Source organism: Neovison vison, chromosome 7, assembly GCF_020171115.1.
Source record: "Neovison vison isolate M4711 chromosome 7, ASM_NN_V1, whole genome shotgun sequence".
Classification (NCBI taxonomy): Eukaryota; Metazoa; Chordata; class Mammalia; order Carnivora; family Mustelidae; genus Neogale; species Neogale vison.
Genome location: NC_058097.1, coordinates 171,119,850 through 171,135,806, shown reverse-complemented (window position 1 = coordinate 171,135,806; position 15,957 = coordinate 171,119,850). Strand labels below are relative to the sequence as shown.

At 36.4% G+C, this 15,957-nt stretch overlaps 1 protein-coding gene across 1 annotated transcript in view; it reads right to left on the bottom strand.

Annotated features, from left to right (window-relative positions):
- Nucleotides 1-284: 284 nt before the first annotated feature.
- Nucleotides 285-15,957, bottom strand: part of LUZP2 (leucine zipper protein 2) — a 467,898-nt gene continuing 452,225 nt past the window's right edge. Inside the window, exons 11-12 of the mRNA XM_044258974.1 lie at nucleotides 4,624-4,710; nucleotides 285-3,841 (exon numbers count right to left, since the gene is read on the bottom strand). Of these exons, the coding sequence (XP_044114909.1) occupies nucleotides 3,737-3,841; nucleotides 4,624-4,710 (192 nt within the window). The 3' untranslated portion in view covers nucleotides 285-3,736. The remainder of the gene's footprint in view (nucleotides 3,842-4,623; nucleotides 4,711-15,957) is intronic.

Below are 15,957 nucleotides of genomic sequence, written 5' to 3'. Positions count from 1 at the left end.
ACCTGAAACTCATTTGCAAACAAAAAATATAAAAATCTACAACATCCATTATAACAAAATGAAAAAAAAAAAAAAACACACTCTAAATATAATGAAAGATTTCTGAGACATGGGCAGGAGAGGTTGAAGACATTCCCAGGGTGACATTTCCCAAAAAGTCCTTACCTCTGGATACACAGAAGCAAGTACTATTTTTAATGTTAATATTTGCTTTTTCAACTAGTTGATGTAGGAGGATATACATGGTAGTCTTGGTAACAAATCTTTATTGAGGAAAAATAGGCCATCTTTCAGTAACTTTTATTCTTTACCATTGACCATTGATATATGTAACATAATCCAACAAATAGTTTGGGGGGATCTAAGACTGTACACATGACTAAGAAAACATCCCCTAAATAAACAAGTCTATGTTTTCATAACTCTCTAGGTCTGCCCAGCTCACCTCACTCTATGGTATCAGTAATCATTTCAGCCTCTGCGGCCATTAACGCTACTTACAGTACCTGAGCTATAAGAATAAGATTCCATTAGAGCAAAGTTCAACAGATACTGTTTTAATCCAGCTCTCCACACTGTAATCTAAAACAGTAAATGTCTACTTCTCACCTCTCTTAGACTTGTAATCCCGTATATTTTATGAAACAGAATTGTGTCTGAAATAGCATTATAATGTTAAACATATGCTTAAGGACTGATTAAAAAAAAAGTTAGTCATCTAGTATTTTCAGTATTCAGAGATTTTAAGATCACACAGAAAACCACATCTAGATGAGTTACTGAATGAGTCACTTTTCTTCTGAGGCATGTTGGCACTGGATAGACAGTCAGCATTCAGGCCTTATACATTTTAGGCACTCATCCAATTTACATATAATGTAATGCATAGAAAAGGAAAAACAAAATCCAAAATGAACCCCTAACTTAGAATGGCTATATAGCATAGATTAATATTTTAAAATAACTAGAGAAGTATGTTTTTGTTAGTTTCATTAGTACCTATATTAAAACAAGTTTATTCCATTGGAAAAAGTATATTTGTTTTTCAATAGGAGTCAATTTATATTCTGCAAATCTTTAGTAATCTTTTACTGCTTACCATTACAGGCACGTAATAGAATTACACTACCTGAATTTAACATGTCAGTTAATATTTCCTTCCACGTGAGGGTAGTTAAGCTATGAATGTTAACACCTCAAAAACAACATCAATTTATCTAGCTGTTAATTAAAAGAAATAATAAGAGACAGCATCTCTTTTATGGACAAAGCCGCACATGTAAGTAAAGCATTTTAAACCTTTTGGATGCTATTTTAAAGCAATTAAAGAATTGAAAAAAATAAAATGCATTCATTAAAGTCACATAATACACTAAAAAAAAAAGGAATTCTGTGCTTTGACTATTAAAAGGAACTTGCATAATATTTCTTAAAAGTATTTATAAAGCACTTCTGCTACGATACTTTTTTGTTTTGAAACAAATAATGCAACGCGTAAACCACAGTCAACTCTGAAGGATGCATATGATATCTATTATTAAAGAAAAACTTATACATTATACTCATGGAAAGCCCACTTGATCATGCCAGTAATTAAGAGAAACCCACTGATTATTGTCACATATTAGAGATTTAGAGCTTGGGGAAAATAATTTACAAGTGAAACTGTTGAAATTTGATTAATATTAAGCCAAATTCTCATCTTTCAACATCTTATAAAAATTTCAGAAAATATCAGTTCGATTCTCTTTTTATTAGTTTCAAAGTTGCCTCAAAACATGTGTTAAGGTGAAATGGTGATTAACTTTCCATAGGGTCCGTGGAGGGAAATTGGACCATGGGATGGGTTTGGGGAAGTGAACCTAAATTAAAATAAATTAGCAGCTTTCCTTCTATAATCATTGGAGCTGGTTAGGGTTTCTGGGTACAGTGGGGAAATTATGAGGAGCAGAACTCAGAAACTAGCAATACTCCATCTCATAGAATTAAAAGAGTATTAGAGCTAAGTCATCAGAGGAAAATTTGGACCTTGATTTTTTTTTTTTCTTCTATCCTGGTCACTTCGTTTGAAACCTCTAAGGACCATCTATAAAATAAATTCTCTCTCTGCCTCTTTTATTTTTTATTTATTTTTTGGGGGGGGGTAGCCTGAAATCTAAAAAAAAAAAAAAATACAGATAAATGACACTGAATTACTCCACAAGTATAACTGTTACGTGGTTATATCACAATAATACTTATAATATTTATGATAGTTTGACATTCCTCCAAACCACTAAATTTCTTGGACTACATAACTGAGATCAAAGGTGTGCCATTATATATCAGAATTTAAGTTCATCCATTAATTACATATTTCCTTCCTCCCTCCCTCCCTCCTTCCATTTTTCCTTCTTTCCTCCCTCCTTCCCTTCTTTCCTTCCTTTCTTCCTTCCTTCCTTCCCTCCCTTCTTCTCTCCCTTCCTTTCTTAAATTAACAATATCTTCTAAGATGCAGTGCCCCAAATATATTAACTGTAGCTTGGCAGATCCATTCTATAAAACCAATTGTTATGTATGCTTTATGTGTTTGCAAAATGGATCTAGGCAGTAGAAGCAAATATATTCAGTGCACACAACCTAACTGAATCATTTAACGCATTAATTTGAGTCTTTAAGTTTGATGCTATCAATCCTATCAATCAGACTATTATTCATGTATCAATTCCTATTGACTGTGAGCTACATTTTAGATTATTCAGGAGTGCATTTATTTGACTAGTGGTATTCCTATGGAGAGACCCAACTTCAGTGATGATCACAGCTGTTGACTTGTTTTAGTAATACATTTGTTTTCAAAATATACAAATCTGGGTTCATTGGTTCTACATGGCTGTTTTACTTTCATCAACTCCCCATTTTAAAATGTGTATTATATGCTTGCATATTTCTGTTTTGCAACCCTCTTGTCATCCCACATTCCACTACCCAATTTCACACACACACACACAAAATCTTGCCAAGCATTTCAAAGAACTCAATTCCTAACTTGGAGTAATGTCCAGCAGACAACCATAGGGATGTGTCTATAGAATGCCAAAAAAGATCTTGTCAATTGTGTCAGAAATTCAGTCATTCATCCAGATATTTTGTCTACATCATACTAAACATGTTTAATGAATTCTGTTAATTGACTAAAAATCTGACAGAATTGTCTTGACTTTATTTAGACATGGTTCAAAATAATAATAAGAATGGCAATAAACACCCTCAAATAAACAATATATTCAGGTTGGCACAGATTCCAACCTTAAAGTGACTCCCATTGGCCAATGTGGAACAGAATCTTTATGATCTGGTTGCAATTTGGATTCTAAGAATGCCAAGGATCCACAAAATTTTTATCATCCTCCAGTTGACTTCAAAACTAGATCATAAAGAACTAGATACCCAATGAACCAGAAGGATTAAATGTTGTTCACTGCATTTGAGTTCAGAACTGACCAATTTATGCTGGGCAATTTACTGATGACAATGACTATTTATGACTGTGGATATCCATTTTAATTAGGTTATTGCTTAAGGATCATAATTGGCCTGGAATCTCTTGGAAAATTTGTAGACTACTTTATATAAAGTTACAGAAAATTGTGAAAAAGTTGCATGCTTTAAAAACTTAGTATTTCCATCAAGCCTGTGGTTTGAAAAGAGTATGAAGACAATCATAAGTGATGTTTTTAACACAGTTTCTTGATATTTACAGTATTTTTTCTTCTCTAGTTGCCCTCCCTTCAAAGCTGGTCAATTGTTTTTCCGGGGTTTTTTTCACCTCACATTCAGTACAAGGAGGCATTTGCAATTTCTGTCAAACAATACAGAAAAGACAATTAGAATAGTTAAAATAAATATATGTTTAAGGTAAAAATTAAAATCCTAACAAAAGTAATATAAATTTGTATATGTCAACAAATACAGAAAATGAATGCTAGACCGAAATAAAATAAATGTAAACTTGTTAATACTTTTATTTCATGGAAGTACATAAAATACTGTTTACAAATGGCAAGACAGTTCAAAAAGTATTTTGTGAAGACTTTAGCTAAACCATTCAACTCTGATTAATCTAACCCAAACATTAAGAAATTTTGTGTTAAGTGAAATGATCCCTAGGAATTGCTATGATATAATATATTTGGTCAAATATAGAACAGTACAGAAGGAAGTTCAGAATTAATCTCCTGAATTGTGTTTGCTGTTTGTTTTTGTTGGGGATATGTAATTCTTGCTATGTCCTGTTTCCCCAAATCCCTCCTTTTATCTTTTTTTGTTCCATAAAGAATAGACGCATGCTTTTTGTTATCTGTTTATTTTTGTTTCTTGTGTGTGTGTGTGTGTGTCTGTGTGTGTGTGTCTGTGTTGGGGGCTGTACCTCCCTCACCCTGTTCTTCTGAGGACCTCAGATGATCAAACCAAAAGCTCAGTGGCTGGCATAGTGCTCATAGAAAGTCCAGAGGCCCTAGGTGAAGGAAGCATGTCCTATCAGTTAATACAACATCCCTGCTTCAGCTAGAGAAAATCACTGGACCCAAAGGATTTGAGTTCTTCCAAACTCAAATCCAAAATCAAAACAAACAAATAAAATACCTTTGGGGCAGTCACTGGCTCTGCAGTAGCATTGATTAGGGGAACGACTTTGTGCTTCGTTGAGCAGGTCCTGCCCTCTTGTAAATGCTGCAAATGAAAATAGATCAGTGTAGTTAAATTAAATGAAGGAAGGGATAGAAAAATTCCCTTGAATTCTTCCCACTGAGAAACTCCCTTTACTTTGACGCAAGCTGAAAGGGCAAGCTAGAGACAAAATAAAGTCATCACATCCTGAGTGGGAACCCAAGGAAAAAACGAGCACTCCCAGGTGGTTTGGGGGTCTTAGTGATGCTTATGAAAATCAGCTACTAGAACAAAATTCCGTTCCAGTGGAAAGCTCTTTCTTTGCAAAAGCAGTTAAACTGAAGAATTATAGAACTGTTGTATCTGTGACACATCTGGACTCAAAGACTTAGATATGTCGGTGGTCCGTACACCTGCAGGAACATGAGTACCGCAAGCCCGAAGCAATTTTAACAGTCTAGTCAACAACTGTCTAGCAAAAACTCCTGGGTACCTTAAAAAAGATCTTATTTTGAAAAATAAGATCTTATATTTTACTCATTAGGAATTCTCATCTTCTTTATTAGCCTCAACAGTTTTGAAGAAGAACTGCTGGCCGTGTATTCCAATTGAAATTCGTTTCCATTTTAACCAAGGGTAAAATATTGACTTTCCCTTCCTTCCCTTTCTGCCATGCTCTCGCCTTCTCTCCTTCCCTCCCTTTCTTCCTTCCTTCCCTGTCTGCTTCTCTTCTCTTCCCCCTTTCCATACTGTCTTTCATTCTTCCTTCTTCCCTTTTTTCTCTTCCTCTTTATTTTTTTTTAAAAGATTTTGTTTATTTATTTGAGAGTGAGAGAGCGAGAGTAGGGTGAGTGAGGGGCAGGGGGAGAAGCAAGCTCTGTGCTGAGCAGGGAGTCCCATGCGGGGCTGGATTCCAGGACTCCGGGATCATGACCTGAGTCCAAGGCAGATACCTAACTGACTGAGCTAAACAGGCATCTCTTCTTAATCTTTATTTTAAACATATTTTCAAAGTAACTACAAACACTGTTAATTGTAAGACTATGCTTCTTTTTGGGGGGTGGCGGTGATTTCTTCTAATCCTTTCCATGTGTACAGCAGAGCCCAGGAGTCGAAGAGTCCATAGCCACTGGGTAGCTCTGAACTTGAACAAGTCCGTTTGTTTCCTTGGGATCTGACAGTAAGGAGGAGACCAAAATGGCCTTCAAAACCCAACATCTTATAAGTTCCACAAGTAGATGACAACTAAAGAGGTTCTACAGGAGACTTAATCTAGTCCAATTCAGATTTTAGAGCAGTTATTTTCACATGCTTCCTATTCTGGCACTGTATTGCTCTTAGTGGAATACACACTACATTCCTTTACCATTCCATGCCTATACGTATGCCAGCCACCTCACCTTCCTCAAAGTCTCTCTCCACTGTGACATCCTGACAACCAGCTATTCATGCCTTCCCTAGAATGTCATTTCCACCAGTAGATGGACTCAGTCATACTTTCCTGCTCTAAAGGTACAATGCATGTAAAAACTGGATCACTTAACAATGTTTTTATATGTATAAGCATGTCTAGCTGCTTCATATATTATAAGATCCTTGAAGATAGAGGTAACATTTATCAGCTGTACCTTCCAGCTTGAGGCCAGCAGATAACAAGGAGCCAATATGAAATCTATGAGTAAATAATAATGAAAATATGATTGGCTATGAAATTCATTGCTTATGAAAATATTTTAGTCCTTCAGAATTTCAATAAACACCTGATTTTTTCTATGATCAGATTTGTTTGTTTGAGACTCCAAAATGGTTACATAGAGTCCCTTTTTCTATAGAAGCCTACATTATAGTAGCAAAGTAAGATAACAACTATAATAATAGAAATCAGTAGTCAAAACCTTGGCTACCTTATCCCAAAGAATTGTAGGCAGAGGCACAGAGGAACCTTGTGCACTAACTAATTAATATGCTTGTTTTTATGTTCTGTAGGTTTGAATTACATCTGGACTCTAAAATTTCTTTAGAATGTTATAGTTATTCTACTTTTGTTGTGATAATACAACTGGCTTGCATTTTTATCATGCTTGCATTTAGCCTTTGAGAAATTAACAAATAATTGTATGAAATCAAGCTCAAAACACATGATCAATGCAGAAAGTATCTTGAAAAGTATAAGCCTTCCCAAAATATATTTTAGAATAATGACATTTGTAGGTCTTACGTGTTTGGGGGAAAAGTTTATTTAAACATTAAACAGTTGTATTTAAAGTAGTTCTTCTCAAGACCTTTAGCATGCAATTTCCTAAAGTTCTGGTCTTCAATGACTTGTCCACATAATTACATAAGGTGATTGTTAAAACATAACACTCCTGGGTGGTAGTTCAGTCCAGTGACTATGGGGTTTGCATTTTTAATCAACATTTCAACAATTCAAATGCACAGTCAAATTTAAAATTCACTTCTTCATAATGCACAAATACATTACAAATCTCTTAGAAGGACATACAGCAATTTCCTAAATCTATTTAACCTCAAAACACTGTTTTGTGTGGTGCTTCACTTGAGGTCATTCTCATGAGGAAGAGACTATAGGATTTGCAGTGGAGTTTTTTCTTTCATTAATGCAAGCATAGCCGACTATTTCAGACAAGGCTTTGATCATCTGAACAATGAAAACTTATTAAACTTCAACATTAAAGAAAATGTTATATGGCTTAAAGATAATGTGAACTTTTTTTGATACTTTGATCTTCTAATAAACACTACCTTTAAATTTATTTTTTTTCTGTGCCTCACAGGCACTGTAGAAATTTCATGAGATGAATTTCATAAAATTCTTAGTGTTTCTCAGAAAGGCAACAGATGTAAGAGCAACATAATTATAACTTGCAGGTATCATGCCTTAATAAGCATCTTATCAACCCTGTAGCCACTGATAAAGTGCGCATTCATTGGTGAAAACATAAAGGGGGTGTTTCTTCATGGAACTCTCTCCCATTGGTTGCCAACATTACCCAGACTGCCAAAAATTCCAGACAACTGTACTTAAGGAAGACAAAAAAAAAAAAAAAAAAAAAAAAAAAAAAAAAAGACACATGGTTACAAAGCTTTGGGAGTAAAATAGACTTTGGTTTGAGGTTTAGCTCTAATGTCTATTCATTGGTGATCTTGATAAAATAATTCAATAAGTTACTTATCTCTGGGCCTCAGTTCTTCAGCTGTAAAATGGAGCTACTTCACAGAATTATTATGAGAAAACATACAAAAATATTCAATATAAATTCTAACAATAAACATTCTCCCCTTTCTCCCTCTTCTACTTTCTTTCATATTAGTATTAGCGTTGTTAATGAGTAGACACCAACAATTATGATGAGTGACACTGACATTACACATGAGGCATGGGGCAGAATCAACAGTCATGTAATTCCCACACAGAAGTGAAAGAGGTAAGGGGGAGAGAAAAGAAAATGGAGACATGAGTGCTGATTTGGAGGGATGCAAAATCACTTAGGGCTAATGCTTCTCTTCTGACACTATAGATAAAAATAATAATAAAATTAACACAATGGTTTTTTGGGGGGGAGGGGAGGAAAAAAGACGAGAGAGGCCCCTGAGTGGCTCTGTCAGTTAAGTGTCTGACTCTTGGTTTCAACTCAGGGCATGATCTCATGGGCGGTAAGTCAGAGCCCTGCTTTTGGACTCCCCACTCTGGGATGGGGCAGCGGGAATCTGCTTGAAAGATTCTCTCCCTCTGCTCCTCCCACCACGTGCATGTGGCCATGACCACACACTCTCTCTCTAATAAATAAGTACGTCTTTTTAGAAAGGATGAGAAAAATAGAAGTTTCAAGGTATGGAAAATGATGTTGATATATTTAAAGCTTTATCCAATGAAACACAGGCTTGAGATTGGTACTGGCCAACTCCTTAATTTTGCTCTTGTGACTCCATGAGCAGGACTTAGTTAACACTTGCCAGACTCCTGACCCTTGGAAAGTGAGAGATAATTAGTGTCTCTTAAAGCCATTCACTCCATGATAATTGGTAACTGGAAACTAATATAGATATTATGGCAAAAGACCTTTATGTGATATCACGTGAGCCTGAAGTAACTTATTGTATTGCTTTACCTTTGTTTTGAAAATTTAACTATAGTTAATGTATTGGTTCCATACTTTGTGAAGGTAGGTGGTAGTTAAATTGTAAATAAAAACTCTTTGAGGGGTTATAATTTAAAAATAAATGTGGGGCGCCAGGGTGGCTCAGTGGGTTAAGCCTCTGCCTTTGGCTCAGGTCATGATCTCAGGGTCCTGGGATCGAGTCCCACGTTGGGCTCTCTGCTCAGTGGGGAGCCTGCTTCCTCCTCTCGCTCTCTCTCTGCCTGCCTCTCTGCCTACTTGTGATCTCGCTCTGTCAAATAAATAAATAAATTCTTTTAAAAAATAAAAATAAATGTGTGAACTTAATATACAGATGTTTTTTTAAAAAATGTAATAACAACAGATAATCTCTTTCCCAATTCTTTTTTTTAAAAGATTTTATATATTTATTTATTTGACAGATCAGAAGTAGGCAGAGAGTCAGGCAAAGAGACAGTAGGGGAAGCAGACTCCCTGCTGAGCAGAGAACCTGATGCGGAGCTTGATCCTAGGACCCTGGGATCATGACTTGAGCCGAAGGCAGAGGCTTTTTTTTTTTTTTTTTTTTTTTTGATTTTTTATTTATTTGAGAGAGAGATCACAAGTAGGCAGAGAGGCAGGCAGAGAGAGAGAGGGGAGGAAGCAGGCTCCCTGTAGAGCAGAGAGCCCGATGCGGGGCTCGATCCCAGGACCCTGAGATCATGACCTGAGCCGAAGGCAGAGGCTTTAACCCACTGAGCCACCCAGGCGCCCCATCTTCCCCAATTCTTTCTCCCAGTGTCTTTGTGGCTATTAATATTGCTGGCTCTTTCACTGTCTTAAAATTCTCTGTTTAATAACAGTCCTCCTTTCACATTTTATTATCTAATCTCTTTGTCCCCCCTTCATCTCAACCCCTCATATTTACACATGAGGAGATCAACAGCTATATAATGCTCTCAAGGCCATAAAGATATTGTTGCCAATTAAACCCATGTCCACCTTGCTGTGAATGCGGGATCTTTCTAAGATTCTATACTACTTTCTTCTCACATTATTATTTACCTTTATAACATCTTAGTTTATAACATTAATTTATAACATTTTAGTTGCCATGTTACATTTTATAGTTTTACTAAAAACATGATTTTTAACACAAAATATTCCTGGGGTGGGAGAACACATCAAAGCTAACAGTGAGGCCAGGAGATAGTCACTACTGAGAGATAACTAGAATATGGATGGTTCACGGAAGAACTTATAGGCCAAGCAGTGATATGTATATTCAGTTTTGCAATTATGAGAGACAGGTATACTGTAAATATCCTGCAATGATATGCCTACTTATCAAAGGAAGTTTATAAGCCAATGCTTTCTCTACGTTGGAATCTAAAGAGATTTATTAGTAAATCTTTAAAAAAAAGAAAAAAGATAAAAGAAAGAAAAGAAAAGGGACGTCTGGCTGGCTCAGTTGATTAAGCATCCACCTTTGGCTCAGGTCATGATTTCCAGAGTCCTGGGATGGAGTCCCCACATCAGGCTCCTTGCTCAGCAGGGAGCCTGATTTTCCCTCTGCCTGCCGCTCCCCCTGCTTGTGTACATGTACTCTCACTGATAAGTATTTTAAATAAATAAGTAAATAAATAAATCTTAAAAAAAAAAAATCGAGATTCATGAATAGGGCTCTGAAGTGTTCAGTCCGTACAACACTGCTTAAAAAACACCATCCCTCACTCAGGTCATGATCTCATGGGTAATGAGACAGCCCCGCATCGGCATTGGGCTCTGCACTTAATGGGGAGTTTGCTTGGAAGATTCTCTCCCGCTGCCCCACCCCCATCATGCATGCATGCATTCTCTCTCAAATAAATAAATCTTTAAAAAACAAAAAAACAAACCAAACCAAACCAAAACTCTCCATCCCTCCCCAGAACCTTCTTCCCCCAGCGAAAGTTTTCAAATATCTACCATTTTTATAAGCACTTGTCTGTCATTCGCACTATACAGGACTAGGACCCATCAGGCCTCTCCCTTTTCCTTCAACTCACAAGGGTGACAGGAAGTTGAAACTTGGTCAAAGTTTTCAGAAATTAGATTTAAATACTCAAATATCTGGCGTTGGGTTTCAGAACTTATATCATGAGTCCATTACTAAACTGAATCATGCAATGGAAAGAACAGTAACAAAAAATGTCCATATTCAAATGGTTTGCATTCTGTGTGTGTCTGAAACTTCTACACTACCTGCCATCAAAATATGTTTAACTTCTCATCACAACTCAACTCAAGAGATAGTAAATCTTGAGACTTTTCCCCTCATAAGCATTGGTCAGAATCTAAGAAAAGTAACAAGAACAACAACATGTAATATAGCTTAATTGTTACATATACATTCAGGAGAGCTCATTCTGGCTTGCAGAATTGAAACTTGCAGATGAGAGCAGCTGACAGTCTTTCCATGGGTAAGTCGGTAAACCATTTTTTATTAAAATAATTCAGTATATTAGACTCTAATCTCCTCTATCTTTCAGAGATCATGGGGTTTATCCTTTTATTTCCTTCCTAGATTATTGAACTAAACTATCCAATTCTCTCTAACCTTATTTTCTCCAATCCATCTGCCACTCAACCTCCAGAAATGTCTTCCTAACATATTTCATCATGCCAACTCTCTGCATAAAAAAACAATCAAATCAAAACAAATTAGAAAAATACCACCTATACACAAATTTGTGATTTCCCATTGCCTATAAAGTACAGAAGACTGGGGAGATGGATGGGATGATGAGTTTGGAGACTGTTTTCTTAAACAAGGGAGATGTGATATAGGAGTGTGGCCTTCAGACTCACCTTGATGAACTACAGCCAAGCCTCAGAAGACAAATGACTGGGCATGAAGAGAAATGAGTCTCTGCTGTCACTTAGGCTCATAGATTTTCTTTTTATTACTGTTGTTAAATACACACCCATATAGAGTACTTTTTCCCCACTGACTTTATTTTTTTGCCTCTTTCCCCAATACTTCCTAGAATAATTACTGACTTTCATTCTTTTAATTCTTTCTGGTACAACCTGGAGTAGAACTGCCAATCTTGTAAAGAAGTGAAAAGTACTATTTTACACAAGAGCTTTTATGACTCAACAGAATAAGGTAGTGGTTAAACCTGTGGGCTAAGAAGTCTGTCTTATTCAAATCCTTAAATCTAAGGCTTATTAGCTTCGTGGTCTGCAATAAATGATTCATTTTTTCCCTCAATCTAAATATCCCTATTTGTAAAATGTAGAACAATATTATTTTATAAATGTGTGTAAGGATTATGTAAGAGAATGACTGTAAGAAGCACTTAACTCAGGGCCTCTTACTATTAAGGTCTCAGTATCCTGTAGTAGCAATGATGATAATGAAGGTAACAGTGAATTTGTAAACCACCTGGAACAAAGTTCCTGATACATATGAGATACTATATAAACATACCATATCATATAGTCAATTCATCATGCTGGAACCAACAATACATGCATAATTTTTGTTTGTTTCCTTGTTTGACAGAAAAAAAAATAGCTTACTATTATAATGATGACTTATAATTTTTTGGTGTAATTAGGTCATGTCATTTTTCTTCAATGACATGAGAATGGCATTGTATTAATGCAAATGCATCTGAAAAAGTTCCTGTAGAACTACTTTTCCTTCCAAACTGTGTGAGCCACATATATGATTATGTACACAATTATTTGATGAAAAAGTAGTGTCAGGGAGTCTGACACGGGGCTCGATCTCATGATCCTGAGATCACAACCTGAGCTGAAATCATGCTGGAGACTCAACTGACCGAGCTACCCAGACATCCCAAGGACCTTCATTTTAATGTGGAAATACCAGGCTTTGGAGCCATGTGTAAGTAAATTTGAGTCTCAATTCCACTCCTACGTCTGTGACAATGGGATAAGTTAATGAACATTGAGTTTCCTGGACTTTAGTATTTTATAAAAGAATAAAGTTAAACACTAATAATAAACATCAGGACTGTCAGCTTCAAATTTTGACACTGGAATAAATAAAGCAACCAAACAAACACTCTCCTATATATCAACAGTGTTTGAGAAAAGAAAGAGCATTTTAATACCAAAATATATATAAAGGATCCAGAGTCAAAGGGAATTATTCTTAAGAGGCAGAGGGAGACAGAGAGATAGAGAGACAGAGAGAGATTGATTGATTGGCTCATGGGAAATACATTAATATTTTGTTATTTGACTCTTTATTCATTTTCTACATTTTTGAACTTCATCCCAGGCTGGCATTTGCCAATAGAATGAAGTCTGGAAAATACCAACTTAACCTTCCTTTTTCCTCATTTGTGAATGTGCATAATAATGCTGATATTCAAAAGTGATATCAGTGTGAAATGAGATAAAACAGGGAACTTGGCTACATGCATGGAGTGAAGAGTTAGGCCATCCCAGGTTAGAATTCCTATAGCCTTTACAAACTGTTTGGAATTGGAAAAGTTACTTTATTTTCCTGATAAAGTAAGATATCTTATCTATAAGGTAATCAAAATAGGATCTATTTGAGAGGGTTGCTGGAAGAGATTAAATTAAATTAAATTTATAGATTAAATTAAAATATATAATTGTTCCTAATGGAGTATCTTGCACATTATAGGTGCTCAGTTAAGTTTGGTTTCTATTCTTTCTTTCCCTTCCTCAGCTTCTGCTTCCTTCAATCAAAATGTCTCTCTTTTGTCAATAAATATTTGGATCCTATGCGAATGGAAACACTGATACTCAGTCACTTCAATTTCACAACCCTGGTATGAACACACTGACCCTGGTCATTAGAGAATTTTGACGCTGCCAAAGGCTTTGCTGTCACCACCCCTCCCCCCAAGGCTGTGGCTCTTTCTGTCTCGTTCTGTCTCATTCTTTTCTGTTTATGATCTAACAGAGCAAGAAAAAGAAAGTCTTATTAACCTACCGTTCATTAATCCTAAATAGCTTTAAACTTGGATGCCTTTATTCTCTTTGTTTTGATTTCCCCCTCCTCAATGCAAAATCATCAGATCACTCTAACTAATTTAACTTGGGCACTGAGTTGTCTTAAAAGATTTTCATTATGGGGCGCCTGGGTAGCTCAGTCAGTTAAGCATCTGCCTTTGGTTCAGGTCTTGATTCCAGTGTCCTGGGATGGAGCTGTACGTTGAAGGCCCACAAGGAGCCTGTTTCTCCTCCCTCTGAGCCTCCCCCCAACTCATGCTCATTCTCTCTCTCAAATAAATAAATAAAATCTTTTTCAAAAATGATTTTCATTATGATACAGGCACATCTTTGCCTTCAATGCAAATATCCCATTTAGAAATTATGAAAATAAAGTCCTATTTAGAATGACCTTTTTAAAAGGGCACTTTTAAGAGTCTAGCTAAATTCCTATAATATTGCTGCTTCAGCATCCATTTTGTGTGGCTTAGAGGTCTGCGGGGACCTGGAAGTGACTCTAGCCTTTCTTAGGAGGGCAGGTCCCAGATAACAGCCAGCAGGGTCATAAGAAACTGTGAATTCCTGATATGACTTTCCCAAAGACCAGGGATAAAAGGCCTCTCCTGTCTGCTACGCTCTCCCTCCCACCCCCAACTTCGCCTTTTCTGTTTTTTAGATAAGACTCTCCCTCTTTCCCCTTCTTTAGATCTTAACAAGACTCCGGTTCTGTTTAGCTTAAACTGACCTGTCAGGCCTAGCCAAGGACTCCCAAAGCACTCCACCCACCAACCCTAAAAAAACTACATGTGCCTCAGGTCCTGGGGCTCCTTTCTGCCTGCTCCCTTACTTGACCTCCCCATGTGCCCCAGTGACTTATGCATTGTACTTCCTCCAAAACTTGTGACTAATGAGGTCCTTTATTTCACTTTCCCTTGCCTTGTGATCCTTCTTGAACTGTGCTCATTATTTAGCACCCCAGGGTTTGCTCTTAACAAATGTTCATTTAACAAAAATCACAATGAGCTCTATGACTGAATTAACAATCATTGGAAAGCCTATGAAAGGAAAATGGCTTATTCTGCATTTTGTTTATTTTAAATTACACTCTATTCCTTCTCTTGGAAATAATGAATAGTATTTTAAGAATTAAAGCTAATGGAATGAATTATCAGAAATTCATTTAAAGTCCTTGAGCTTACATCTCTAATCCTTCTGATCACTATAACTTTGGTATTAGTATTAAACATTTGGTCCTACTTCACAGGAGAGATTAGTTATAACAACTCTTTTTTTTTTTTTTTAAAGATTTTATTTATTTATTTGACAGAGCGAGATCACAAGCAGGCAGAGAGGCAGGCAGAGAGAGAGGAGGAAGCAGGCTCCCTGCTGAGCAGAGAGCCCGATGCGGGCCTCGATCCCTGGACCCTGAGATCATGACCTGAGCCGAAGGCAGCGGCTTAACCCACTGAGCCACCCAGGCGCCCTAGTTATAACAACTCTTATGATCTTTCCCTAAAACACTAAAAGAACTCAAACTAATTAATGCAAGGTATAACTGGGAAATCTGAAATTCTACCAATAAAAAATACCTCTTGCAGGTACAGAGTCCAGTTGATTCTGCATATTTAAATAAAATAAGCGACAGGGTGGATGCTAAAAAGAAGGAATTTTTCAAATATTACGGAGAAAAAAATGGAATTAAGTGCCAAGTTACTTAAAAACACAAATATATTTTGGCTAAGTTTTTCTGTGATGCCACCTTTCTTCACTAATAATAATTAATTTGTCTACACTAATAATGGTAAATTTGTCATATTTATTCCAGAAGGATTATTTAGTACTTTATTTATTTACTTATTTATTTTTCAGACCTTTTTTTATTCATTTGACAGAGAGCAACACAGCAAGAGAAGGAACACAAACAGGGGAAGTGGGAGAGGGAGAAGCAGACTTCCACAGAGCAGGGAGCCTGATGGGGGGCTTGACCCCAGGACCCTGGGATCATGACCTGAGGCAAAGGAGCCACTTAACTGACTGAGCCATCCAAGCGCCCCACTATTTAGTACTCGATATGAAATAGCTAAGCTTTTGAAAACCACAGCCTTATCTAATTTCATAATTTTGGATGTTCTAGAGAAATATTAATATATACCTACTAAATGAGCATTTTGCTTGGTCCTGAAGAAAATACCAATATTTTTGTAGTTTCTGT